Here is a 27,445-nt window from a genome sequence, read left to right as displayed (position 1 = left end):
GCAGAGTTTGCGTGTCACATAATGATCACCATCATCATAGTCAGTTCGGAAGCTATCACAAGTAGTGTGAATATTATTTTCACTAATTCATTATAAAATGTGCTTTTATATTACGAAGGGGTTGATTATAGCATTGAAGTGACAGATAGGAATTATGATTTACCTTTCCGATGAGTTTAGTAATTACTATGATGACAGAAAATATGATTCTCTATCTAAAAATGCAAAAAATGCAAAAAAAGGCCTTAGAGTTTTGACATTTGCTTCTTCCACAGAGCGTCACACAACAGTGGGGAGGTAGGATGTGGAGAAGCTTCTGCTTGCTGAGATGTGATTACAGCACAATGTGGGGTTTCTTTATGGGAGCTGCTACCTTCATCCATTGCCCGTGAACTGGAATACAATCCTCTGTGGATAACAATCTCTCCCAGGAGTCTCTGAGTCTCCCCTCCCTCAGGGTGGTGAATAGGCCCCCCACCCACCTTCATCTCCCCAGCGTACTGACCTGCTCCTTGAGCTCTGCTAGCTGACCCGACAGTTGTTTGACCAGACTCATGGTGGATTCCAGCTTCTCCTGCAGGTTCCGAATCTCATTTTGTTCACTGTCACCTTCACTGCTGACAAGGGACATAGCTCGCATCCGAGGAAACCAGTCCAAATTCTTCTCCTATAAGCAAATGTTCAGGAACAAAGGGATCAGTGTGGAAGGTAGCCTGAAGTTTGTAAAGAATGCTTAGAGGTGTTGAGTATTAACACTGAACTCTCTTACCACCCAAAGCAAAAGGTACTGTTCTATTGGTGGGGTTGGGGATAGGGGTTGGGGATAGAGGTTGGGGTGGGGAGGCAGGGAGGGGGTCAGACATCAGTCTTCAAAGGCTGGGGAAGATCTCAACATTGGAACAATCTCCCTAGGGGCACCCTGGGAGGTCCAGGAGGAAGCATTTAGAACGTGCCAATAGCCCTGAGGGCATTCTGTGAGTCTTGATGAATGACAAGCAGGGTCTGCAAGCTGGGGAGAGCAGATCCAAGTGTGTGTGTGTACAGCATAGACATGTGCTGTTTCTCCCCCTCACCCCCACCCCCCAAGGCACACACGAGAAAGGGGTGGCAGAATAGGAGGGTGGTAAAAGAAATGCTTCAATTCCAGTCACCCCCGCCTGTTTACCTCCCACTTCCCCAAACAGGCTCCCTAGCCATGGAGCTCTCTGCTCAGGGAGAAGGAAGTGGGAGGGCATGGCCCCAGGTTACTAGTCTGCTCCCTTTGGAAAGACTTTATTATAGTGTGAGTGAGGTTTCAGAGTTAGACTTCCCCAAAGGGCAAGAGCTGGGACCACTTCTGTTTTTCTAGGAGGAGTGGGTGCCTTTGCATGAGTGCATCCGTGTTTCCCCTCCACTGTGCTAAAGGCGGAGAGTTAGCCAGAAACCCAGTTCTCTTGAACACTATGCTTGCCTGCCTAACATCAGAAAGAATCACTGCTTTACGTATTTCATATTTTCCAGTCTTCAAAAAAGCTATGCAAGGTAAATCATATTGTCCCCATTTTTCAGAAGAGGAAACAGGGACACCAACCATGTAAGGACCCAATGTCACAAGCTTTAGTAAGTGGCAGAGCTGGGGTTTGAAGTCAGATGAGTTTTCCACCCTTGACTGTGTCTGTCAACGGTCTGTAGCTCTCTAGCTACCTATTCTCCAAGTCACCTTTTCCAGACCTCCCCAGCAGTGAACTTCTGGCTCAAGATTCTTTCCACTCCGGACAGCCCTCTGAAGTGGCTACAATGACCTCTGCCCAGGGCATCCCTAGAATGAGTACCGAGGAACTTTCCTTCCCTAGGTACAGTAGAAAACCCCAACCCATGCCTATATCTGTGGGCTTCAACCTCAATCTCACCTGCCCTCTTGGGCTGTCTTTTGTTGTAGCTGCTGCTGCTCCTCAGGGAATAAAAAGTTTGTTATAGTTCCCTACCCCCCAGTGGCAGTGAAAGGGGTGGATAAAGGATCAAGAGTGAAAACTATTAAGAGTTTTGAACTGCATTTGTTTAAATGTAGCTAATAAGCATTTTGAAGGAGAGCAGTAACTTACTCTGCAGTGCAGAATGACAGCCAGGTTCATTCACTCGATCAATCCTTCAATATCTATTGCCAGATATTTAAGGATGCAAAGTCAGAAAAGAGAATGTCTGCTCTCAAGGAGCTTATGGTTTGGGACAGCACTGCTCAAAAAAATGGATGGTACACTGAATATATCAACATCCCCTGGGGCTGCTTGTTAGAAATGCTGATTCCACCCTCACCACCTCTCATCAAATCAGAACCTCAAGGGATGTGTGTGATTAATATGTGCACTAAAGCTTAAGAATTTGAAACTAAAGAGACAGAGAAGATAAATGGTTACTCTAGGCAATGGCAGGGTAGGGAGATGAAGCTGTTGTGGGGGAAAGGGCAGAGGAAGCTAAGTAGGGACCATCAAATGCCTGTGGGGTAGAAGGGATGGCCCCGCGGCATGGGGACCCTGCCTTGGAATAGCACCAGGAAGACCATTGTTGGGCAGCCGCTCAGGTAGAGGTGCAGACGAGGCAGACCACTGGACCAATACAAGATGGTGTTACCTCCTGGAATGTGCATCAAAAAGACAAAGGTGTGGGAAAGTCAGGAATGTCAGCAAAGCAGTACTTGGAGTGATAAACAGTTAGGTGTGGACTGGTAGGGAGGCTAGAGAAGGAAACACCTGTGTCAAATGCTCCATAATCACTTAATCCTTTCAACAGCCCACTGAATTTAGGTTCTATTATTATCTGAATTATACCACTGAAGAAACTGAGGTAACAAGTGGTTTAGCTGGGATCTCAACCCAGATTGGTCACCAATGAGGTCTGTTGGCAGGAGAGGAGACCATGGACAGAAAGTAAAATAATGAAAATTTAAAATTCTGAAGGTGGAACAACTCTGGGAAATGAAAAATTCTAGGGTATAGCCATGGATGAATTGACCATAAAGCCCCTGAAATCATCCTGAAGGCAGTCAGTAATTGGCATGGAGGAGAAGACTGTGGGCCTAGGGCCAAAATCTTTGGTGAATGTAGAAAAGAGATTGGGAGGTGGAAGAGGACAGTGATGGGAAGGGGCAGAGAAGTACATTTTATATGAAGGTGAAGATGTGATGATTTCTTAGCACCAGAAAGCCAAGTGTCTGCTGACCCCCTTCTAGAGTCCTCAGTATGGAGGGACTGGGAAAACAGACAGCTGCCATCAGGGGGCTAAAAGAGAAGGGGTTGCTCTTAGGAGAACCAAGCAAACAGGGATTCCAGAGGGCCTGTTAGAACAGAAGGGTTTGCAGCCTGTGAAGGCTGGGCCCACAGTGAGAAGGTACACCCTGGCATGGTGATGCCCAATGGATGAAGGAAACATCAACTTTCAGAAAGTTTCCACAAGAAAATGAGGCAAAATGTTCTACTGCTTCACAGACAGTAGCTGCCTAAGAGAACATGGGTGAGAATTTGTCAACTGCCTCCAAAGAAATGCTACTGCAGGTATTCCTGGGGCTGGGATATGTCAAGGCTAAGGAAAAACTGCAGCCCTCAGTGGACTATCGACTGAGATGTATGGGCCAGCGGACTCTTTCCCTACATGCTTTCTTCATTTGTTCCTTTGTTCATTCATTCATTTGATAATTCTTATTTGTGTTTCCTGTGTCTTGCTAGGAACTTGGAAAACAAGGATGAACAAAACCCAGCACGATTCTTGTGCTCTTGGAGTTTACAGTCTAGGTGGAAAGTGAGGCTTTTCAAATGTCGATGAAAATAATGATAAACTGAGGTTAAGAGTGAGGTAGGAAAGTCACAAGGTACCATTGTCCTTTATCTTAGTCCCTAAAAATCATTCTCTTTTCTAAACTTCTCTTTTGTTTCTCCTAATCTTTTTTCTTTGGCTTCTTGTATTTTTCTGTTTTTTCTTTGTTTGTTTGTTTCTCTCTTTTCTGTCCCACATTTCTGCTTTTCCTCATACCTCCCTTCTCTCACGTTTAACTGGCCATAATCTGAAACAAGAATATAATTTTTAAATTAAATATTTTTTCAATATTGAATAAAGTTCTATAGGTCCCTTTCTTAATTTTTAAGGGAACTGAGTTGAATGGATTATATCTTTCACTAAAATGGGAGAAAAACTTAAATTGACTATTTTTGTCCCCTTTTTTTAAATACAGCAGGCTTTTAAATACCTTCACAACTGACCTTCAAAATTAGCGCAGAAAATGAATTTTTCACTAAAAGTGACTCCAATACAGCAGCATTTTTAGAATAAGTTGCACACGTATTTTTTCCTTGAAAGTGACTCCCGGTTAAACAACCAAAAAGTTCCTTCTTTTTGTTCTAATGGCACCATGAGTGTCTCTCATTGAAAGTTAATCCTGAGCAGGCATGGAGAAGGGTGAACTCCTGGATTTTAAGCCTAAGCCATAGCTACAGGACAGACACACAGAATAGTTCCTGGTTAACAGTACATTACTTTCTTCACCACGTCAACTGTAATGTGTTCTCCATTTAACAAAGCAGTTTGATTTGATTTGTTATTTCTCAGTTTACTCATATACGCTATGCACATCTTGTGATCACGCACATGACTATTAGATTCCCATGTTGACTTTGGTTAGTCAATATGAAATCATTTCCTTATTTTACCAGGAATGAAAATATTTGACCATGGGGTAGTATAAATTCAGGGAAGTTGTGGATTAACTTTTTAGACTCTGAGGTTACAATGCATGACCCTAGTAACTCAGGGGTAGAAGTTCAGAGCTCCTCTAGGTTTCTGAAGGCCAAGCCCCGAGATGAACTAGTCCCGTTTCTGAGGAATTCCTTTAGGGCACAGAGCATGCCAATCATAATGCTCTTGCTATTCCTTAATTCAAATAATAATGTATCTTTCTGGATGGGTAGAAGATTAATAGAAGTGTAAACATCTTTTAAGCAGTCCTTTCAATAGCCAAATCAATTTTGACTATTATTGTGGTTACTCAATAAAATGATTAGGTTGTCAGTGTCAGTCACAGATTAGCTATGCTATGCTTTCTTATTTGGTTCCCAAATGTGAGATACCTCAGTTGTGGGAGAGAGACAACACGGGATAATGGAAAGGGCACTGACCCAGCACAAGACCAGACCTGGGTTCTGGTTTCAGCTCTGCCCAAAACTAGCTATGTAATGTAAGGAAAAAAGCCATACTCTCTGAGTTCCAGTTTCCTCATTTGTAATATCAGACTGTTTCCCTAGGTGGTCTCTATGACTCTTCCAGCTCATCATTCTGACATCTATGAATACAAGGGAATCTTTAAAAATCAAATTGCTGAGAGAAGCCCTGAGCTTGCCAAGTGAGCAAACAGAAACACAGCATTTAGGCTAGAAGCAACCTTATAACCACACAGCCCAAATCCAGTGTATTATGAATGCCCAGGCTGAACCCTAGACAGTTTAAGTTCTTTGAGGTCTTGCAACATGATAGTGGCAGGTGTTCCTGCACTGGGTTTCCACTTCAGGACTCGTTCTTCCACATCGTGCCACAGAATAATTCTTCTATCATTTATCACTGTCCATACCTAAATGGAAATATACACTCAAGAAAATACACAGATTGTAATAATTTTTCTTCAATCAGAATGAGATTAAGAAGTAATGAAATTGATGTCAGTGAGCCATAGGTTGGAGAAATTGTCTTATGTCCTTTTATCTCTACCAGGTACACAGTAAAATTTGTGTGCATGTGAGCTAAGAACAAAACAAGCATTGTAGCTCTACATCATAGTAACAGATCCCATTTGTTGGATGCCTATCAAGTGTCAGGCTCTCTAGTCATCTATGGACAATATTCATAGCAATTCTGTAAGGTAGGCATTGTCATCATCCCCATTTTACAGATGACAACACTGAGGCAGGAAGAGGATTAGTAGCTTGCCCACAGTCACACAGGTGGTGTAAGTGGCTGGGCCAGGCTTTGGCCTCCACCCTGTGTGACAGGAAATCCCATTCTCCTTTCACTGCACTGGGCTATGTCTCCATGTCTAATGGGGATGGAAATGCTTAGTATCTAAACTTGCCAAAGAAAGCAGAGCCTTCCATGAGAATATATATATATATATTTATATACACACATATATGTATATATTTTACTGCATGAACCCTCTTGATGACTTCTGGGGTTTGCTTCTTACGGGGTTTGCTAAAGGTGCTGGTTTACTTAGGGAAAATCAGAGACACAAACCTTTAAGCATTGCATCACAGATGCAGATGCAGGGATGGTTGGAAATGCATCAATACTTGACATTCTCTGCAGTTTTGCAGAGTGCACTGAAATATTGCTATAGAGGGGAACACACTGAACACATGTATACTAGTGAAATATCAATAAAACATTTAATGCATACCTTCACTTACACTTCCAGACATTATGGCTATGGTTAAAATGTGCTTTTCTATTTTGTCTCACCAATAAGACCTTTTCACCTTTTCCTTAGGTTTTTCTTGCTTACTATCCTCTTTCTAAGTTTTATGTTTATACCTCATTCCCCACTCTAAAATTCATCTGCAAATCCCTTCCTAGGCTAAGATGTATGAAAACTATTCCATTTTCCCCAGACCATTTTTCTTTTTGCACTTTTGATCTGAAGCAGAAATGGCTTTCAAAAGGAACAGTAGCACTGTACATGCTAGATACTTACCAGAGGACCCCTGAGGGAAGGGCCCTGGCTCCTGTTTACCTGGAACTTCAGTCCTAGGGAAATAATCTGGACAAGGTTTCTTTCTAAAGTCAAAGTAATCATTTGGTTATTCCAGTCTCTGCCAAAAGTTGGACCATGGTGAGCTTCTGAGTCTTGCAACAACTGGATGGCCTTAATGGTGAGCTGGCATCATCTCAAAAAATTAATGGGACACCCACAGCATTGGCGAATGGGTTCCTAGCCTAGGTCCAAACACCTCACCAGTATGTAACAAATCCTGTTCCACATGGGCAACAAAAAAAGGCTCATTCTCACAAGGTTCAGCTGCAGGCCCCGGGTTCGGGAGGAAGGAAGGGTGGGCTGGAAAATATACTATTGTTTGGCAAATATTAGGGACTGGAAGTGAGAGGGAAAGGAGCTAGCTGTGCACTTTGAAAATGAAAATATTCTTCCTGGAATGACAAATACATGAAACCTTGGCAACTTGTTAAAAGGGGAGAGGGAAAAAGAGAAGATCTTTCTGTTTCAAGAAAATAACATGTTATAGGATTCAAAGACTCATTTTTGCAGCTGTTATTAACTGTAGCTGTATTCTCCTTTTGCAACGCATCAGCTACATCTGCTAATAGTGGGATACCACTGTTCCCAATGGACAGGACATCCAGGACAGCACATCTGGGAGGCACAGCAAGAAGAGGGAGGGGTCTGGGCTGGTGAGGTCTAAGACAGCCCAGTTGCCACAGCACTCAGAACTGCTGGGGAGCTACAGTAACCTTGCCAATAACTTTAGAAAGATCACCGAGTCAGTGGCTGGGAACGTGACAGGCAGAAGGGCTTTGGGATACGGTGTTACTGGAAGGCTACAGAGGAAGGCTACTGGATCTGCCTTGAGTAGCAACTAGGACTGGAAATAGACAAAGAGGGTGGTGGAGCCATTACCCAGCTAATTTCTAGAAGCCAGAGCAGAATCAGATCCCAGGGACTCAAACCCAGTCAGTCACTGGTCTCTGGAATCTGGGGAAGTCTGCAACTAGCTGTGAGTGATTAAAGAGCCAAAGGGTCTGCCCTGGTGTTCTCCTAGATCCCTGCTGCTGCTTCACGGATAGAATTGTCAGGAGGGAAAGATGCTGACCTCAATGAAGAAGAAATAAATAAATAAGTTTGTGTGTCAGAAGGAGACCGTCAGGGAAGCAGACAGCTCCAAAATCTTACCCACAACACCCTTAGAGCCAGTCATTTCTCTTCCTGTTTGTGTTTTTACTTTCTTGTCAATTCTTAATCTATATTTTTATCCTTGGGGCTTTAACCCTCCCTTAATCTTATTATTTACTAATTTGCATACTTTAATCTCTTAAATTAATATCTTTCAGCCTCTTAATTAAAGAACCTAAATATTTATTTTCTTATGCAAATCATCCAAAGTATGAACATTTGCAAGTCTCATTGGGATGAGAAAAAAACCCAGAGATTCCTTCAGAGTATGAGACTGGGGTGACTTTGAGCAGAGTCCTGAATGCTCAAGAGGGCATTTGTCCCTTTTGACTGCCCAGCAACTGAAGCATCTTCCTGTGCTTGAGGAAACCACCACAGTGGGGGTCTTGGGGGAAGGCTGTGTCCCACCTTCTGCTACAGAACCTGAAAAGGGATACCTTCCCTTCCCTGTGGCAGTGAAAGCCCAGTCACCTGACCTAAGGGTGGCCCATCAGATGTTACTGCCTGAGGCTCTGACATTTGACACAGAATGAGTGATGCCAAGAAGCAGGGACGGCACAGAATTCCTTCCAGTCATGGTGGTGGCAGCAGTGCTTCCTGGCTGAGGCAATGCTATCGGTGCCAACGGGAGTTCCCGGGCGCAGCAGGGGCAGCAGCGGCACCCTCCTCCTCCAGGCTCACCCAGGTGGCACCTTCTGGCCAGCTCTCTCTTTTTAGATTCTGCCCGTATTGAGCCTGACTCTTCACTTTCCTCTTAATTCTGTGAGTCTCTTCCACAGACTTTTTTTTTTTATCTCCTTAAGATAATCAAGGTCAGTTGCTGTTGTTTGTAAGAAAGAACTCCAATTGGTCTAAGTGCCAAGGGATTGACAGGCCCAGTGCTAACGTAACATCAGTGAGTCTTGTCCAGAATAAACAGTTACACCTGATGATAAAACTTTCAACTAAATTAGATAGACCAAGGGACCACCCAAGTCACACAACTAATTAATTGTTAAATAAACATTCTATTTAATACTGTATTACATAATTGTATAATTATTATATTATTAATTAACTAATTATGGGTCCCTCAATTGCACAGATGAGATATGTGTGAACTGTTTGGTTCATAAACCCCTTTCAGGGCAGGATCTGAGTCTGATTTATTTATGTATCCTCCATTTTGTAGACACTTGCACATGATGTATACTCAACACATGTTGTAGAATGGATGAACCATTACTTGTTCCTGCATTTAGTAGAAATAAATGTAACTGAGCAGGGTAACCTGAATTTTTCTATAAGACATATTATTAGTATGTAATGATTTCCCTTTCTTTTTGCTCTTTACTAAACCAAAAGAAAAAGCTTCCCTTCCTCTCTTTCTTCAACATATATTTAATGCGCATCTACTATGTAGTAGATACTGTTCCAGGTGCTGGGTAACTCCATGGTAACTCAGCATGGGTCCTTGTTCTCATGGAGCTTATATTTTAATGGCAGTGGGAATGATGGGGAGGAGGGGTGCAGAGACAATAAAAAAATGAACAAAAATGAAATACTTTCAGATAAGGGTAAGTACACTGAAGAAAATGGTGGCTAGACAGAATATCTTGGGAGAAGAGGGGGCTTCTGTAAACCGAACAGCCCATGAAGGTTACTCCAGGGAGGTGATGTTTGACTTACTAGAAGGAGATAGCTTTGCACAGATGTCAGGGACAGAGTTTCAGGAAGGGGCAGCAGTAATGTAAAGGCCCCAAGGCTGAATCAATCAATCCTGGCACATTTGAAGAGCAAAAAGAAGGCTGGTGTGGTACCAAGGAAGAGAGATGGAGTGAAGGAAATAAAGTCCCAGAAGTGGCAGGAGTGAGATATGGAGAGAGCCTTGTAGACAATGGAGAACTACTGGAGGATTTTAAACAAAGGAATGGCATTGCATTGTTTATGGAAAAACAAACAAAGAACTCTGTTGCAGCATGGAGAATGGACATACAAGAGACTCCCATTTGGAACTCACTGCAGAGGTCTAGGGGATACTAATGGTGACCTGGGCGAGGGTGGCAGGAGTGGGTGCAGGTAAGCACCACCACCACACCAGCATAATGTCAGCCAAGGTGATTCTGAAGTTGGTGAGTGAGTGTGCATTTCGAATGCATGTTTGATGGACAACACCTTCTCTTGGAGGATAAGATAGCATTCACAGAGCTCAAAATATGTGGTTAACATGATTAATGTGAACAGGCAGCCCCTAAAATAGAGTATTGGGCCAGAATCCCACAGCTGTTCTTCTGGAGAAGGGAACTGGGTTGTGCCATCTTTGACAGCCAACTGTGCACAACTCTTCCCAACACTGTGTTCAGTGGTATCATTTTAGTAGCTTGAAATCAGCTGTGCTGGGAGTATTTACACGATGGAAATTGGCAAATGCTACAATGAAGGTCTCCCCAACCCCACATCCAGCTGGTTGTTAACCATTTACCAGCACATCACTGGAGTCACTGTGGCATCAGCCTCAGAGTGGCTTCAAGAAAGAATAGCTTTGAAGGTTTTTGGCTGGACTGTTATAGAGGGGCCTGCCTAAACTTCATGAGAGAGTTTGTTTGCATATCTCCAGGTGCTCATCTTCTAAAAGAAAACTTAAAAGAGGGTTTTGGGTTTTTAAACCATGCTGAGGTTCGAATGACATAACCATTTTGTGCTTTAATCATTATCAAAATAATTTAGCTTAGTGCGTATTTCAGTTAATCCACACCTTGATAAAATTTCTTCCTAAACTGTAAATCAAAATAGGTTTTCTGCAAGTCCTGATTATGATAGTCATCACCATTTATGTGACTTATTAGGAGGCTAATTAAAAGTAATACATTTATATGTAGAACTCAAAGAAAATTATAAATATATATATATATACACACAGTGTCTATACAGAAAATACTATATATAAAGAACCTAGAAAAAAAAAAAATTCCCCAGAAAGCTTTTAACACCAGAGCTAAACGCAACAAAAACAAAAAACAATTAAAATCTGTTTCAGTAACTGCATCTGTTACTGTTTGAACTGCACCGCCTTTTTTTTCTGAAATATATATATGTGTGTATCTATATATAATATTATATATTTTAAGGTTTCTCTTGCACAAAGAAATAGGTAAGTAGGCTAAAATACTATTTAAATTCCTCTGGAAAAAAAGATTTTTTTTTCCCTTGAAAGCAAACTACTTAATGAATGGCCACCAAATCTTTTGCATAACATAGGGTAGCTCAACAAAGAAGGATGCACCATATGGCTATCACAGAGCTTTGCCTGCTGTAATCTGATGGTACTGCACTTGCAGTTGGCCAACTCACCAGCTGATGGTCTTTTACTAGTCCTTAATATTAAGAAATTTTCTCTAATTGTTCTTTTAACAGGTTGATCTATTCTTAAGTATTTTCCTTGTTTTCAAAACACTACTCAACAGGAGGAACTGACCCAGTGGTTCTCAAAGAGTGTCCCTGGAATAGCAGCATTAGCATCAGGTGGAAAATGATTAGAAATGCAAATTCTTAGGCTGCACCCCAGACCTGCAGAAGCAGAAACACTGAAATTGAAGCCTGAGGAACTTGTGTTTTAGCAAGCCCTCCAGGGGATTCTGATGTGAGCTAAGGTTGAAAACAACCATTCTCGATAATTCAAGAATGAACCAGGAATATCTTATTATCATTGCTTATTGGATAATCTTAAAGAAAATCCTTAACTGTACTCATCTTACATGCTAATGCAGTAATCATATAATTTATTGGCCAAATAGGGACACATTTGAGCACAAAGGGTGCTAGTAATAATTGTGCATAGACAAGGGCATTCACCAAGACTCTCAGTCAAAACTATGGTCCCCCTCATACATTACAAACTGGACTAACATTTATGGTATCTGGACTAATTGGAGAAAGAATTCTGCAACATATGTGTGCAATCTCTCTGGATCAGGAAATCCCATTTACATGTGTAAAATGGTGAGAGGATGATTCTGAGGAAGTATCAGCAGGAAGTCGTAAGTACTTTGTTCACCTGTAAAATGGGAATTAAAATATGGGTTATCACACATTTTTCATGGGGAGGTCCATACCTGCTACTCCCATTTCCTTACTACCCATTTTCTCCTTTTCTCTTATGAAATGGATAAATGCTAGTACCCCCTTGAAATTTCTTTTTGATTCCGATGACCTTCTTCCAGAAAATCCTTTTTATTTTCCCCCTCAGTCTTTATCATCGCTGGCCTCCCTACCAATCTTGGAATTGTTTCAAAGGCCCATCTCCAAAGAGATGGAGCATGCTCACATTAAAGATCTGGAGTGGCTCTTGGGGATTAGAATAACACAGAGACCTTTCAATAAATTCAAAGATGGATCAAGATGATGTGCCAGGTTACACCAAAGAAGTCTTACACTCAGGCCAAATTTTTTTTTTTATGTCAAAGAGCTAAAAACTTTTCCCTGAATTCCTCACTTTGGGCATCATGTGGCTTGAGGGAGGCTGAATTAAAAAAATCTGAATTGAGTCCAAACCAATGTATTCTTCTGGGAGAGGGGCAAACAGTGTGATGCCAGCGTGGGATTGAATGATAAGTTAGATTATACATTTGTAGAGTACAGCAATGAGTACTGCCTCTCTGGCTATGGGACCTGGACCTACTACAAGATGGCACATAGCTTGAAAAGAATTTCACTATGGTCACCAGTGTAACAACTGCTGGCTAGATGGGTCCAAGGACAATGTGGTTCTGAACACGCACAGCCCAGCAGCCGCAGGTGATGAAACACAGCTCTGCCAAGCCGCTGTTACATGGTGAGAGGAAATGAGATCATTTCATGCAGGGTCAGGAGAAGAAACTGTCCAGGACACAAATGAGGCAGAGAGAACACTGTATACTGTAACTCCAGAGGATAGTGGCTCTTTTTGAATAATGGCTCCTGGCTGATTGTCAGTTGAAAATGCCAAGTCATAAAAGGTACGAGGCTTTGGTGGACAGGAATTGGAACTATGAACCACAGGATGGTTTTAAACAAAACTAATGTGGAAACAATTGTCAACCATGCAGTAAGTGGTATATTTCTAATTTTTGTGCAATTTTACAAGTAAAATCACTCAATTTAAAAACTGGGCTATTCAGATTTTATGCATTTTACTGATATTTCCCATTTTGGAAACATTTTACTGATTATTTGTTTTTATGGAATATCAATCTGACAGAAGTCTTTAAAAAATTGAAAAAGATAGTGAAGCAATTCCTACGTATAAAACTCAGTCCATACACATGATGGAGCCAGTTGGGTTAAGCAATGGGATGCTTCGTTGTGGTGGGCTGTTGGGGACAGGTGTTCTATGCCCTGTGTCATCTTATAATGTTGACTAGCTTTTAAATTACTCCTTAATTTTAAAGTATATATTTTGCCTCCTCAATTAGATAGCATACATCTTGAGGATTGAATCCATGTATATAGCAGCATGGTCAATTTCTAATCTCACTTTTCTCCTCCAACTTGCTTCTACCTCCTTTTCTCCTTTACACCCCTCTTCACTGCTGGTACAACCATTCTCAGGCTTGTCACCCTCCCTGGCTTGGAGGACCAACCCTGTTCGACACCTCTGTTTGGGGTCCAAGTGTCCTTCAGCTGCTGCAGGTGGCAGAAGGGGCAGGGTGCCATGGAAGCAATGGCGAAGAAGCTGCAGGGCAGGTCGTTCAGGTCACTGGGCTAGCCAGACCTCTACTTTTGCTAATTGGACCAGGTCTGAGCCTTATAAGTAGTGGCCATTCCACTGGACTGTTCCAAAGATAGCTGCAGAAGATACAACACCCCCAGACACCTGCAGCCATATGCATATTTAGGATATGACTATGCAAGGAAGAAAAATTCATCAAGGGTGTGTTAATGGCTGCCCCCCCCTCCAAAAAAAATGTAGCTATCCCTAGATCTTTCCTGTGCCTTGAGCAAGAAAAGAATGCTGTTGGCTGTGATCTTAAATAAGTTCTCTCTTTACTCCCTGCCCATTCTGCCTGAGGGGTTAGGGGTAATGTGAAATCCAACAGTCTGTGAGTGCTTTCTGGATTAAATACTTACTCTAGTATGTTCTACCCTCTTCCTGTCAGGAATGAATTTTGTGTACTAAAAATAATTGAAGATGTTGGGCATTTCTCAGAAACAGAAATGATATATTATCTAGAACATAAATTTCCTAGCATAAAATCTAAACTCCTTTCCTAGCCCAGAGGGCCTTGTGTGATCAGGTCTCTGCCCCCTCCCCTTCAGCATCTCTAACTGCCATCTGCCTTTCTCACTAGCTCCAGGCTGTGTTCCTCTCACAGGCATGGCCCCTTCCTGCCAGAGACGGGCTCTTGCCGAACTCGAGATCTTTCCATACTTTGATCCCTCACTCCATCGAGGTCTCTGTTCAAAGGCTGCCTCCCCAGAGAAGCCGTCCCTGACAACCCTATCTAGTAGAGCACCTCCATTCCTCTCTATTTCTCTAGCTTGCTTTTCCTCATTATGACTTGACACTACCTATGTGATATAATTATTTGTCTCTAATAATAGAATATAAGTTCTAGGGGGGCAGGGCTTTCTCTCCGTTGTCCATTGAGCCTGGAACAGTGTCTAGCTCTGTTCAATGTTTGCTCAACACATGAATAAATTCAGAGGCCAAAATAGAAGATGGAGAGGGACATCTGCCACTGCTATTGAATTTTTCAAGGGCCCAGAGGTGTAGAACATTCAGGTAATAGGTGAAGTGCCCTTTGCCATGCTGGGAAAGTCTATACTCTGTGTTAACACTAGCCATGGTGAAACCACTCTTGACAGCCTCCAAATGACAGGAGATTTAGATTAGAAGGGAACAATAAAACAGGCTGTGACTTAAAAGGCAGCCCAGTCTCAAACTGAATCCTGGCTTTCCTTCTCATTAGGAGTGTGATCAGAGAAGATTATTATTCAAGTTTCTTCCTCTGCAAATGGGGATAAGAATGCCTATCTTTTAGGATTTGTGTCAGGATTTAATAAAATGATGTATTTAGAGGAACTACCATAATGCCTTTCCCAGGGAGGAAAGAAAGCTGATATTTCTAGCATGCTTTTGGTGAGAAGAGAGTGGAATAGGAGTCAGGGCAGGGCAGTGTAGGTGTAGCATGAGGGAACATATGGTTCGGGGCAGACAAAAAGGAGAGTGGGAGGAATGATCTGTAACTAGGCTCATGGGATTATGACGTCCCTGAAGTCAACAGATTTTTCAGGAACAAGAACTGAAGTGAGTTTTTAAATTTTCCCAAGCCAACTGCTATCTGGGAGTTTCAGAGGATTTCCCCTCACTCTCTGCCGCCCTACCGTTTGCTAACTTTGTGAGCATCAGGAATCTATTCATCTGTCCCACATCCCCCAAAACAACTTTTGCCTGTGTGTGCCCACTTTTTAAAACATCAATCCCTCAAGCTGCTGTGGTTTTCAAAATCTGCTGCTAGAGCATCACTGACACACAGAGAGAAGGGGACCATCGCAGAAAAGAAGAATTCTATTTTTGGCTCAGTTTCCTCACCAGGACAGCCTGTGGTCAGGCTTCTTAAGGAGTGGTGCCCACACCCCGAGCAGCTGACTCCACGCGTGCAGCTGCACTTTTTTGAAGAACATGATGAGGCTTTCCACAGGGTGTCTGCAGCCCTTCCTTATTTTCTAAGCACACTATTAATTCCTCCTTCATTATCTATCTTACCTGAGGGGACTCAGAGACGCATTTCTGCTCATCAAATTCATCGCTTCCCTATCCCACGCTAGCCTCGTTGTTGCTTCTCTTCAATGCAAACAGATCTGAAGAAGTGACTTTGGGTCCCAAAGCCAGTGGTCACACTATGCGTTGTGTGAATGCAGCCTTGCCCCTACAGCCATTTTTGGCTTTGCCGTAACTTTATGCTTGCAATTAGACTACAGGAGATGTCCACACTTCGGCCAGGTTTGTGGCTTCAACACGCTGCCAGTGAATGCATGCCTACTTAGCTTCAGAGCTGACAAGGCTTTTTAGTGCCCTAACAAACAGGATTTATTTGGATTTTAAATTTATCATTAGGAATGGAAAACTGATGGTCTTGCCAGTGTTAGTGGCCAAGACTTCCAAGGTCCTGTTGAACTCAAACGTATCCTGAGCTCTTCAATAGATGTTCTATTAATATCCTGAAAATTCTACCAGGCAAATGTGAATATATTATTCTTTTTCTCTCTACTAGTATGATTTTAATGGATGATTTGATTACATCTTTGTGTGATAGTTTTGTTTTTAAAAGACCTTGTAGTTGTTCACCCCAGTGTTTAATAATGTTTTGGGGATTGGGGTATTTACTTAGAATGTAAAAGAATGTTACCAATAGTCTCACATTTAATTGTGTTGGAAATTGTGTTGGAAATTATGCTATCTGTTGGAAGGATACAACATACATACAACGTTATTTAAGGGATCTAGTTATGATTTATATCTTTTGTCAGGTTTATATATCATATAAGACTTAGCATAATTTACCCACATTTCAGTTTCTCAGAATAATCTTTGTTCAATCCCCCCTCACTCCAATTGCCTCACAACTCTTTCTTTATTTAGTGGAAAATTTAGGGAATGATATGTCAGTACAATTATACAGTGCTGTTTGTGTTGGCTTAGATTGTACATAATTACCAACTACTTCTGAAAAAAGAAAACACAATTACTTAAACCTAAGATACAGGTGCCTTTAGGATAATATGATATATAAAAACCAGATTTACAAAAACAAACCAACCAACAAATAGATTATTTGCTACTCTTTTCAAAATAATCCTTTCCTAAAGGAATAATCACAGAATTTCTTTAAGTAGCAATTTCCCCAGGTTAACTGAAAGCATGATTCAATTTTCAACTCAAAATCTATTTAAATACAAAATATCAATGACATCACCTGGAGTATAAAGTGAGGCAAAGATTATTTTGATATGTCCTATATCAGGTTAAGCAGCAAATTGGGAAAAATCTTATTTATACTATCATTTTAATGCAGATTCCAATTTTATAGAATGAGAGTAGCTGACGTAATGTGCTGTGTAAACTTTGGAGCAGCTAAATCTCACTTAATACAAAGTCTGTTATACTATCCCCTGCTTCATAACATCACCACCTTATTGTGTAGAATCCCGTTTTATAATTACATGTGTGATGGCTAGATCAAAGTAACGAGGCATTTCTGATACACCCAGCTTCTTGGTCTTTTGTATAAATTAAAGCCCAGCCTTTATCTGGCTACCCAATCTAACTCACAGGTATCTTCTTTTCTGTCTCGGTCAGCACCTTCACTGCCACTCATAACCTCGGTACAAAGCATGTACACCTAGGGAACACAAGCTCGGAAACCTACTGGCTGTTGATATTGGGTGAGTCAGCTTTATTCTCTGAACCTCCTTTGGAAGAAGGATTCCTGGGCTGCAGGCCTGGGCAGGGGGTATTGGACTAATTCTTTGTAGCCCCAAGATTCCCCAACCCCACGCTTTATCACTTCAACTCCTACTTAGGTTTATGGGCATCAGACAGGAATAGATATGAAAGGAAAGTTGCTTTGAGCTTTTTGAAGGAAAAATCATTGATAACATTATGAAAATTGGTACCTTTGCAATCACATAATTCTTTAAATATTTCCATCATTCTTTCATATTTATTATCTCGTTTTTTTCTCTCATAATCCCTATGACAGGCAGTCCCAACTGTTGCCAAGCCACAGGAGGGGAAAGCAAGGCTCACAGCTGTCACAACTTAACCAGCATCACTTAGATAATGCCAAAGGCAGAGGCAGAATTTTTAAATTTCTGGGTCCCAAGACTCTTTCTCCTGAAACCATGATAGGTTTGCATTGAATTCATAACTAAGAGTTATAATATATTGGAAAAGAAGCCAGTCTGTGGACACCCCTAAAATACTTGAAGTTGGAGTTAAAACTTAATACATGATAAATTAAATGAAATGTTTATAATGACATCTTAAGGATATAATGTCTTCCAGGTCAAAAAAAGACCCAGCTGTTGCCCAGTCAATAGAATTAACATATCAAAAGGCAACTCTGTCAGGAAGAGAGGGGGGTGCAGCTTGGAAACCCAAGGGGCAGAAGGAGGCAGAACTGGCTTTGGGTCTCCTGCACTCTCCTGGGTTTCTTTGGTCAGGCCCTGCTTGTTCCTCATGCAAGATAAAACAGAGTAGCAACAATAATGAGTTACAATAAAAATGCGATGGGCCAGGTGCTGTCCTACTTACATTTATTATTTCATTTTATTTAGAGCTGACTCCACCACTCTGGTTAGCCTCCCTTTCCCGCTTTATTTTTTCTCTGTAGCGCTCATCACCATCTAGCAGATTACATGATTTACTTGTTTATCTAATTGTTTTTTAATTAGTTAGTTAATTGTTTACTATTAGGATGTAAACTCCAGGAGGGTAGGGATTTTAGTCTATTTTGTTGACTGCTGTTCTCCCACTGTCTAAAACACTGCCCTGCACATAGTAGATGCCTAATAAGTCATTAATAATGAATGAATAAAGGAATGAATTTTCACAAAAACCCTAAGGTAGGTAGTAGTCTTATCTTGTTTTACAGATAAGGAAAGTTTCTAAGGTCACAGAGTAGGTTTAAGTGGTGAAGCCGGGACTCCTACCCAGGAAACTGACCCCAGAAGCAAGCTCTAGTTTGCTCCCCAGCTGATAGCTGTGCACAGCGATGAGGTTACATCTGTTTATCTCAGTCTGATCCACTAAACATTCGGATCATGCAGCCAGCTAAACTCCCTTTCCTCTGAACCACTGCTCATTGAGCAAACTTCTGATTATAATCTGGTGTCTCAGTAAAAAATATGCTGACTAGCCAGCAAGTGTGTATGTTATGCTTGGAAATTATCATTTATCTTGTTAAATCGATGCATAGACATTCTAATTTATCCACATCTTTGTCTTCTGACTCTGAAGAACGTGTTCCCACCCCAATGCATTCTGTGTGCCCTAATGGAATCTAGTATCTAGGTCTGCAACATTGAGGGCTGGACTCTGGAACTTTACTACCTGAGAGAGGGCCTGTCTGGATGGCTGTCCTTGAGAGACCTCCCTGGGTGGTAGCCCGATCTCACTGCATTCCCATCCAGTCTAAGATGAAGTATTTTTAGCAAAATAGTACTCCGACTACAGTTATCTAGGCAATTTGGGAATGACAGCAATGAACATAAATTGTGAAGCAAAGCTCAGTACCACATGGGATCAGCTAGCGTACAAAAGCAAACCACAGTTTTATTTCAAGGTTTGATGGCAAGGTTAAACTGGAAACCTCACGCAAGTCAGACAATTTTTGTGACCAACATAGAGGGACACGAGGAAAGGAAAATGAATGCTGTCACAATATTGAATGAAAACGTGACTTGAAGCTTAGTAATCCTGAATCCTGGGTATGTAACGATATTTTCAGTATCAGTTATGAGTAGAGCATCGTGCATTCTCCAAACTGACAAGGATTCAAGAAGTGGCTCCTGCAACTTTAATTCCATGAATCTCTTTTTTTTTCTGAATCAACTTCATCCTATTCTCAGACTCATGATATAGGAGCCCAAAAGTAATAGATCAGAATCTTCATTAAGATTCTGGAAACATTAAATGGTCTCATCCTAGAAGGATTAAACTGTTTATGCCTGTTTATAGATGTGAGTTTACAGTTTTAAATGCCTAACATATATTTGCTTGACTGTGCATTTATTCTAGAAGTTAAGAAGCAGAAAGGATGTTTTGCATGGAAAATAAACTGTGGATAGTATTTGCATATTATTTAAAGGTAAAAAATGCTTTAATTAAAAGGCAAATACATCATTTAAAGGACCAGAATAGGATGCTTCTTAAAAACAATTCTCTCTGATTAAGACAGTTTCAGATGATGAAGGCAGCAAAGGTGTTCGGGCACCATGACTCACTTGCGCGGGGAACACCCTTATACACACACTGGTCCCACAGCTGGTGCTTGCACAGAAACTATTTCTGATTTGAATATTTTTGGGTAATATGGTATTATTCTTGCACATTGTCAAATTCACCGTGAAACTATAAATTATTTTAAACTAGAAAATAAAAATAATACGTGGGATTTCTTTAAAAATACACCAGAAGAGAAATCTATTTTAAATTAATTACCAGTTAAGATCCTCTTCTGCTTGCAGACAAATATTCTTATTTTCCTACATTATGAAACAGCTTAGCCTGCTTTCCTTGTTCCCTTTGCAAACTTTAAAGACATTGACCATTTGATGCAGAAAATGTAGTTACTGCTAGCTTAATGGCTAATTATAGCAACAGGAGGGGGGGAGAAAATTCAACTAAATTGCAAGCAAGTAATGAAGGGCTATGTGAGCTTTAACTAGAATTTCACACCGTGTGCAACAGTACTTTAATAAAGCCTGTGTTGGCAACTCTTTTTGCTAAATTTAGTTTGATGTTTTGATGCTTATTAGGTGCCTGTTTTGCAGAAAATAGTTTCAGGTTATGTTTATATTTTTCATTAGCAAGGATTTCTTTATCACGAATCACCCATCTACAGTCTTATCTCTGTTCTACGTTTAAAATAAAATACATTTATATTTTCATTGGAATAACTAATACAATCCACCATGTTCTTCTCCACTGTTGCTTTAGGATTTCTTTTAGGAGAAGATGACGAGAAAGAATGCAAGTGCTTAAGAGAATATTCCTCTTTCTGCTGTAAACTCCTATTTTGCATTTTATCACAGGAAAGAAGCACCCACTTTATCCAGGGAGGGTGTACTTTGCTTGAATGCTTCCTTTTTTGAGAAACGTCAACAACAACCTGTTAAGTAGTCACTTCCAGAAAGGTTGGTAATTCCAATAACCATAAGGGATTAAAAGTCATTTTGTCATTTCTGCTAATTTTGAAAGAAAAGATTTACTGGCTCTATAAAACCAGCATTGTGACTTCTTTCCCACAGTCAACAAAGAGAGCATAGGATGAAGATTGGTCCTACAGAAAAGCACCCATATGCCACTTGAACTAGGTTGATTAAAAGCTATTACAGTCAGCTATGGGCTTTGAAGATTATTCAAAACCTCAACTTCCCCAAATTCTCAAGCTGTAATGTAATTCCTGATCTCTTGAATTCTGTGAAGTGATGTAACAGCTTCTATTAATATAAACGGGATGCACCCAATTTACAATCTTAGATACACACTTTTACCTCTGAAGGTCCTTTGAGGCCATTGTGCAAAATACTATACCAAAGATTGTTGTTGAAAATATTGAAAGATTTCATGATGTAAAAAATACATCAATGTCATCTAAGCTGAATAAAACTGTTTCTTAGATTTTCTTATAGCATTTTAACCATCTCTCAACAAACTTGTCCAATAAACATGGCCTAAAACAAGCATTTCACCCTTTGTTGCACAGATGCAATTTGCCAACCTGATTGATTTCTTTCTCTATAGCTAACCTGATTTCTACATACTCCATATTTTCTCCTTTATTAAAGATGATGTAATCTTGGTTTCTATCACATTAACATTCACTTTACTATCAAGAAAGAGCGAGTTGTAAAGATGAAGAAAAGAAAGGATAAGATTTCACAAAGCAGCTATGCAACCAAATATAAAAAATCTGACAGAACTCAATGCAGATAGAGAAGATAAATGGAACAATGAAACACCGAAGCTATATGAAGAGAAGAAATTTGGCAACAGAGCCACACTAAGTCACATACTTGGAAAAAGTAAGAATAAGCAGTAGGAACAAATTATTTATTCTGGGAAGACTCACCATGTTACTATGATTTGAACAGACCAAATAATCTGTATGTTGCTGGATGGAGAAATTACATTCACATGTGTTAGTTCATGTTTCCATCACAGCTTATATCTAATTCTTACACAGTGCCCTGTCTTTCACCAATGATAAAAATTAATTTCCAATCCTTCTATAGTGTATTTTATTTAGAGAAAGTGTAAGAGACAAAAGAGATGGGTTGTTGACCTAATTCTGGTTCCAGCTTCATCTTCATTTCTTTTGCCATTTTCCCAAATAAACCAGAGCTGCAACCTAATCATCACCAATGGAACCATGCTTTTCAGTGACTGGCTATGTCCTGCAGAGTAAATTTATTTGGCATTGTAGACTACTTGGTGACTGTTTGAATGAGCAGAACCTCATAATAAGGAAGAGAGCTCCACTGCGTTTCTTCAAGGTTGGTATATGATTCTTCTCTCCTTCTAACCTCTGGTTTCCAAGCCTGTCCAGGGAGGAACTGATTTTAAAACCATAGGATATCAAAGCTGAAAGAGTCTTTTGATAAATTTAATGGAACCTCCTTGTTTTTCATAAAAGGAGGAAAGAAGAGGTTAATAACTTGCTCAAGCTCCCTCAGTTCTCTTAATTCCTAATTCAATCTTCTATGCCCAAGAGGTCAATTTTAGATCCATTGGATCCTCTGAGCATAGGTTCCACTTAAATGTGTGTAGATTGAAGAGTTACAGGTACTGGGCAGGAGTAAGTTCCTTGTTACTGGAGATTTTTGAACACAGTTTTAAGTGTCAAGGTATGTAATAATATCTTTTTTAAAATTTCTTCTTCTTCTCTTTTTTAACAGATGAGGACACTAAGGCACAAACAGGTTAAGTGAATTGCCCAAGGTCACACAAGTAGAAAGTGACAGAGCTGGAGTGTGAACCTAGACAGCTAATGCCTGTGCTCTTAATACTGTACTACTTTGTCTACTAGCTATCATTTGCATTATTAGAAGCTAAGCTAAGTCACTAAAGACATATCATTCATCATTTCTTGTTCATTTGTTTGTTCATTTGTTTGTTCATTCACTCATTCAGCAAATATTTACTAAGTATCTATTGTGTTCCAGCCATTGCTCTAAGACCTGTTGATACAGCAGCAAAAAATGCAAAGTATTGCAGATTGCGTTCTAATGAGGGAGACATGCAACACAAAATATAATATAGTATCAGACAGTGATAAGTGATTTGAAGAAATAAAAAAGCAGGGTTAGAGGATAAAGAATGATATAGTAGGGGGAAGGGACCCCATTTGAGAAGGGAGCCAGAGGTGGTTACATTGGAGTAGAGGCATGCAGGATGTGAGAGAACAAGCAGAATGCTGCCTGCCGAGAAGGATATGTGCAAAGGCCCTGAGGTTGGTGTATTATGGGAACGGTAAAGTCAGCATGGCTGGAGCCAATGATTGAGGAGGGGGATGAGGAAGGCAGCGCCAGAGCTCACAGGTGTGGATAGGGAGTTTGGATTTTATTGTAGGTACAGTGGGAAGGCAGCAGAAGGTTTTGAGCATGGGAGTGACATATTCTGAACATTAAAGTAACCATCATGCTGCCATTTTGTTCTGAGAAGAATAACTGGCAGAGGGGCAAGAAATGAAACAGAAAAAACAGGTTAGCAGCAACTACAGTGGTACAGGTGAGAGTTGTAGGTTATTTGGACAGAGTGACAGAAGTTTTAGGAAATAGTGCTTAATATCTATTTTACTGGGCAGTATAGATGAGACATTTTGATGGAGTGTATGCTGAGTATATGAAAGATAGAGGAATGAAGAGTCCAAACTTCCTTTTAGGATTAAAAATTCCTTTGCAGTTAAGTGCAATTAAGCGAAACACAACAACATATGCATGTGCAGAGAAAAGGAGCATGCATCCTAGGCCACTGTCATTGCACAAGACAGAATGTACCTGGGGAGAAAGCTTTATCCACTGGCAGAACCTAATGGAAAGGGAGTGTTTCAGTGCCACCACCCACCCTGGGCTTTCCTATCCCTGCCTTCAGCCTAAACAGTAAGCACATTCATGTAAACATTATGTATTAAAATTAATTTAACATGTTAAAACCTAAAATTTTCTTTTGTATTTCTTTCTCCTACGTGGAGTTTCTCATTAATATATAAATAGCTCCACTAAGTTTTCTTTTTTTTTTTTTATCATTTCTAAAAATTTCTTAGAGAAGTTAGATTTATAGAAAAATCAGGCAGAAAATACAGAGCTCCCATATACTCCCCTCCACCTCACCCCCATTATTTATACCTTGCGTTAGTGTAGTACATTTCTATTAAGTTTTAAATAAATCAAACTTTGGTATTACCTGTTGACAAACATGAGTCTTACGTATGATTTCCACAACTCAGTCTTTATTTTTGCTGAGTTTTCCTTCCTGAACTTTGGTTTTATTATCTCTAGAGACCAGGGAATCATTGGTCTTTGGATGGCTCATTGTCACCTTAGAAGGAGTGAGCTGGCAACTAAAATCTGTTTCCGTGGATGTTGTGGGGGGAGGGGATTTTATTGATTTTCAGTCAATAAAAGTATTATTCTTCTAGTCACCTAAACTCAAAACTTAATCTTCTTTCCCTTGCTCCTAAATCCACTGTCAACGAACATTTTTCTAAATTTATCTTTCACCTAGAATCAGGGAATCAGAAAATTAATGCTGAAAGGACGTCAGAGATCAGTTATTTCATTCATTCATTCATCAGATGCTTGTTGAGATCCTCTTGGTTCTAGACTGTCTGGTTACTAGGAAACAGTGACCAGGACAGTTAAGGCTCTAGTTCCCAGGGAAACAAAGGCATTAAAAAAACCATTAAAAATTCACAGGCAAATAATTTTAAGAAGTGATAAGGCCTTTGGATAACATATGACAAAGTGCTATTATAGAGGAGCTTGGAACTTTTTCACAGTGATTAGGCAGGGAAGGAGGATTTTAATTTCTGATGAGAAGCATTCCAGACAAAGGAAATAGCAGGAGCCAAGTTCCTAAAACAATGGCAAGGTTGGTGGAATTGAAAATCTTAGAAAGAAGACCAGGGAGGCTGAGCACAGTAAGAGGCCAAAGCCTTGCTTTCTATTCCAGGTTCTCCGCATCAAATTTTGATCAGTGTAAAAGTGACTGTTTTCTGCTCCTTCAGCCTCTTGCTCCTTCACAACATCCTATTATGACATATGACAAGTCTTAAACATCCCACTAAAAAATCATAAATTTCCTCTACTTAAGAAATCTGCAATGTTTTTTCTCTGTTTGCACAATAAAGCACAACTCCTTACCCTGAGCAACTAATTCCTGCTATAATTTATCCCCAACTTGATGCTGAGGGATGGGTCTGCCTATTCTTTGCTCCTTTCCTTTATACCCAACATCCTGTCCCCAACCTGGAGGAGGTCTCCTCATCTACGCCTTGTCAAATGTTGCTGCCTGGTGTTAGCATCTGATGTTTATACTTCCCCAGATAGGCTCAAGATTATTGAAGGAATTTACTTGCCTTTATTTGTGCTCCCCACAGTTATCTAAACCATTGCTACCAATGTAGTGGACACTAAGTAAATATTTTTGAAAACATAGTAATTTCTTGGGCCCCCAAATGCTATTCTGATCCCTGAACACTCAAACATATTTTAAATTTAAAGTAACATTTACTATATGTTAAACTGTATAAATATTAACTTGTTGAATCCTCATAACAACCCTATGATGTAGGGACATTTAACTGTTTTACAGATGAAGCAACTGAGACACAAGGAGGCTAAACAATCTTCCCAATTGTCCCATATCCCTCAGTCAGGCCGTTTGCTTCCAGAGTCCTTGTCTAAACCATTATGCCACTCTGTCTCTCTCATACATACACAGCACTCTTTTGACCAACTCCCTTTCAATACATGACAAGATTCTTACTTCCTTCTTGGTTTCTTGGCCACAAGTGAGTTATACATTAGAAAAAACAGTGAGAAAAATATGGTGCTCTCAAGTAAGAATAAATTTTATTGCCCCCAATAAAGTGAATTATCTTATTATTTACCTGTTTTCACTATGTCTTCATCTTCTAAAATGACATTTTCAAATTGAATTTAGTGCTTTGGAATGGTACTGGGCCCTCAGTTCTGGAAACATGAATTCTCAGAGGGCCTGCAGAACAGGTGCAGTCTGAAGACAGTGGAAATTTCCCAACCACTGCCAAAATCACAGTTCATTTTTTTTTTTCTTCTCAGAGGGTATGGCTCCAGGTTTAAGAAGAACATTCATGGTCTGGTCCCTAATCAGTTTTGTTCTACTGAAAAGACCAACAGCACAGAGGTGTAATCATGTGCACAGTAGATTGTCACGATTAAACAGCCAGATTTCAGGTAGGGAAACTCCATCTGTACATGACCTCACGGTGCATAAAATGGAAGCAGTCAAATTTTGACCACTCCAAACCACCTGTCACAATTGCTTCTGATTTGTAATATAAAACAAATATTAATATACCCAAAATTTTATGGAAAGAAATATTTTAAGTATTAGAGTTATCAGGAATTTAGAATTAGGACAGAAGTGACTTTGGAAATCATTTAGTCAGATTCTTATTATGAATGAACAATTGATGTTTCTGGAAGTCAAATCTCTTGTTCAAAGTCACAGGTCTACTTAGAACCAGGAGCAGGGGCCTTTATATCACAACTGGGGCCCATCCTATGCCATCATCCAGGAGACTCCAGAGAGCTAAAGGAAAGCTCTGGGTAACTATCTTCTTATACAGTTACAGGTATCTTTACAAAAAAAACCACTCTTGAATTCAGCTATTTTCGAATTTCAGATTCTGGTGACCTGGTGTTTTTAATGTCGGTCATGTTTGAAATGCTCCTCAGTAGTCTCACATAATACACGAACACTTTGGATTCTACCTGAAGAGTTAATAATCATAGTAGAACATCGATGCAGAATAAAACTCAGAGAGCCAAAATGCTATTTCTAAAGCAAAACTTGTGCTTTGTACTGGAACTTTTTCAAATGTTAGGAAAAATGGAAAAGGTGATTACATGACCAAAGAATGCTCCAAGTTCTTCACTTGAAGAAGCCTAAAACGTACTCTGGAAAATGAAGTAAACTTCCTTTGTTGCTCCCATAATATAGTCAGGAAAAGGGCAAAGAGTGGCCTCCTCATCTCCAAAGGTGAAGATGTAAGTAATCTAGATAAAATTTATTCTTAAATAATTTTTGTTCTGAAACACTGGTAGCTGCCATGGCTTTCCATGCATAATACCCCGCTCTCGATCCTTTCTGAGGCACTCATAATATCATGCCACACCTCTTCGGGGTAAAATTTGTCTTTAAATCACTTGTAAAACTGAAATGGATTTGACGGTTCAAGCAATTAAAAAATTTAAGTGAACCCCTGACTTTCAGTTTAACAAAGAAACAAAGACTAAGTGGATTTGAGTTTGGGTCAGAATACAAGAAAGAACAGTCCTCTGTCTGACCTTTTTCCAATGGTAACACTCATTACTTACTTAACTCTGTAAAAACTGTGGTGACTTGTTTAGGATCTGCCCTGTACTCCCTACAGGAATCTGTGAAGCAGGGGCTGTGACTGTCTGTATCTCCTCTTCCCCCTCCCAGGGGCTAGCACAGTGCTTAGCACATCATAGTAGTATTCAGCATTTATTGAACAAATCAAAGTTGATCATTGCCTAACCTATAAGATAACA

At 40.3% G+C, this 27,445-nt stretch overlaps 1 protein-coding gene across 4 annotated transcripts in view; it reads right to left on the bottom strand.

The window, feature by feature from the left end:
• Positions 1-27,445, bottom strand: part of ITPR2 (inositol 1,4,5-trisphosphate receptor type 2) — a 550,850-nt gene that overhangs the window by 3,067 nt on the left and 520,338 nt on the right. For all 4 annotated transcript variants that reach the window (XM_037848345.1, XM_037848346.1, XM_037848348.1 and 1 more), the window contains one exon: positions 506-667. In XM_037848345.1, coding sequence (XP_037704273.1) covers positions 506-667 — 162 coding nt within the window. The remainder of the gene's footprint in view (positions 1-505; positions 668-27,445) is intronic.

This window comes from Choloepus didactylus, chromosome 8 (genome assembly GCF_015220235.1).
Source record: "Choloepus didactylus isolate mChoDid1 chromosome 8, mChoDid1.pri, whole genome shotgun sequence".
Taxonomy (NCBI): domain Eukaryota; kingdom Metazoa; phylum Chordata; class Mammalia; order Pilosa; family Megalonychidae; genus Choloepus; species Choloepus didactylus.
Note: the sequence above shows the minus strand (reverse complement) of the source record. Positions and strands in the feature narration are given on the sequence as shown.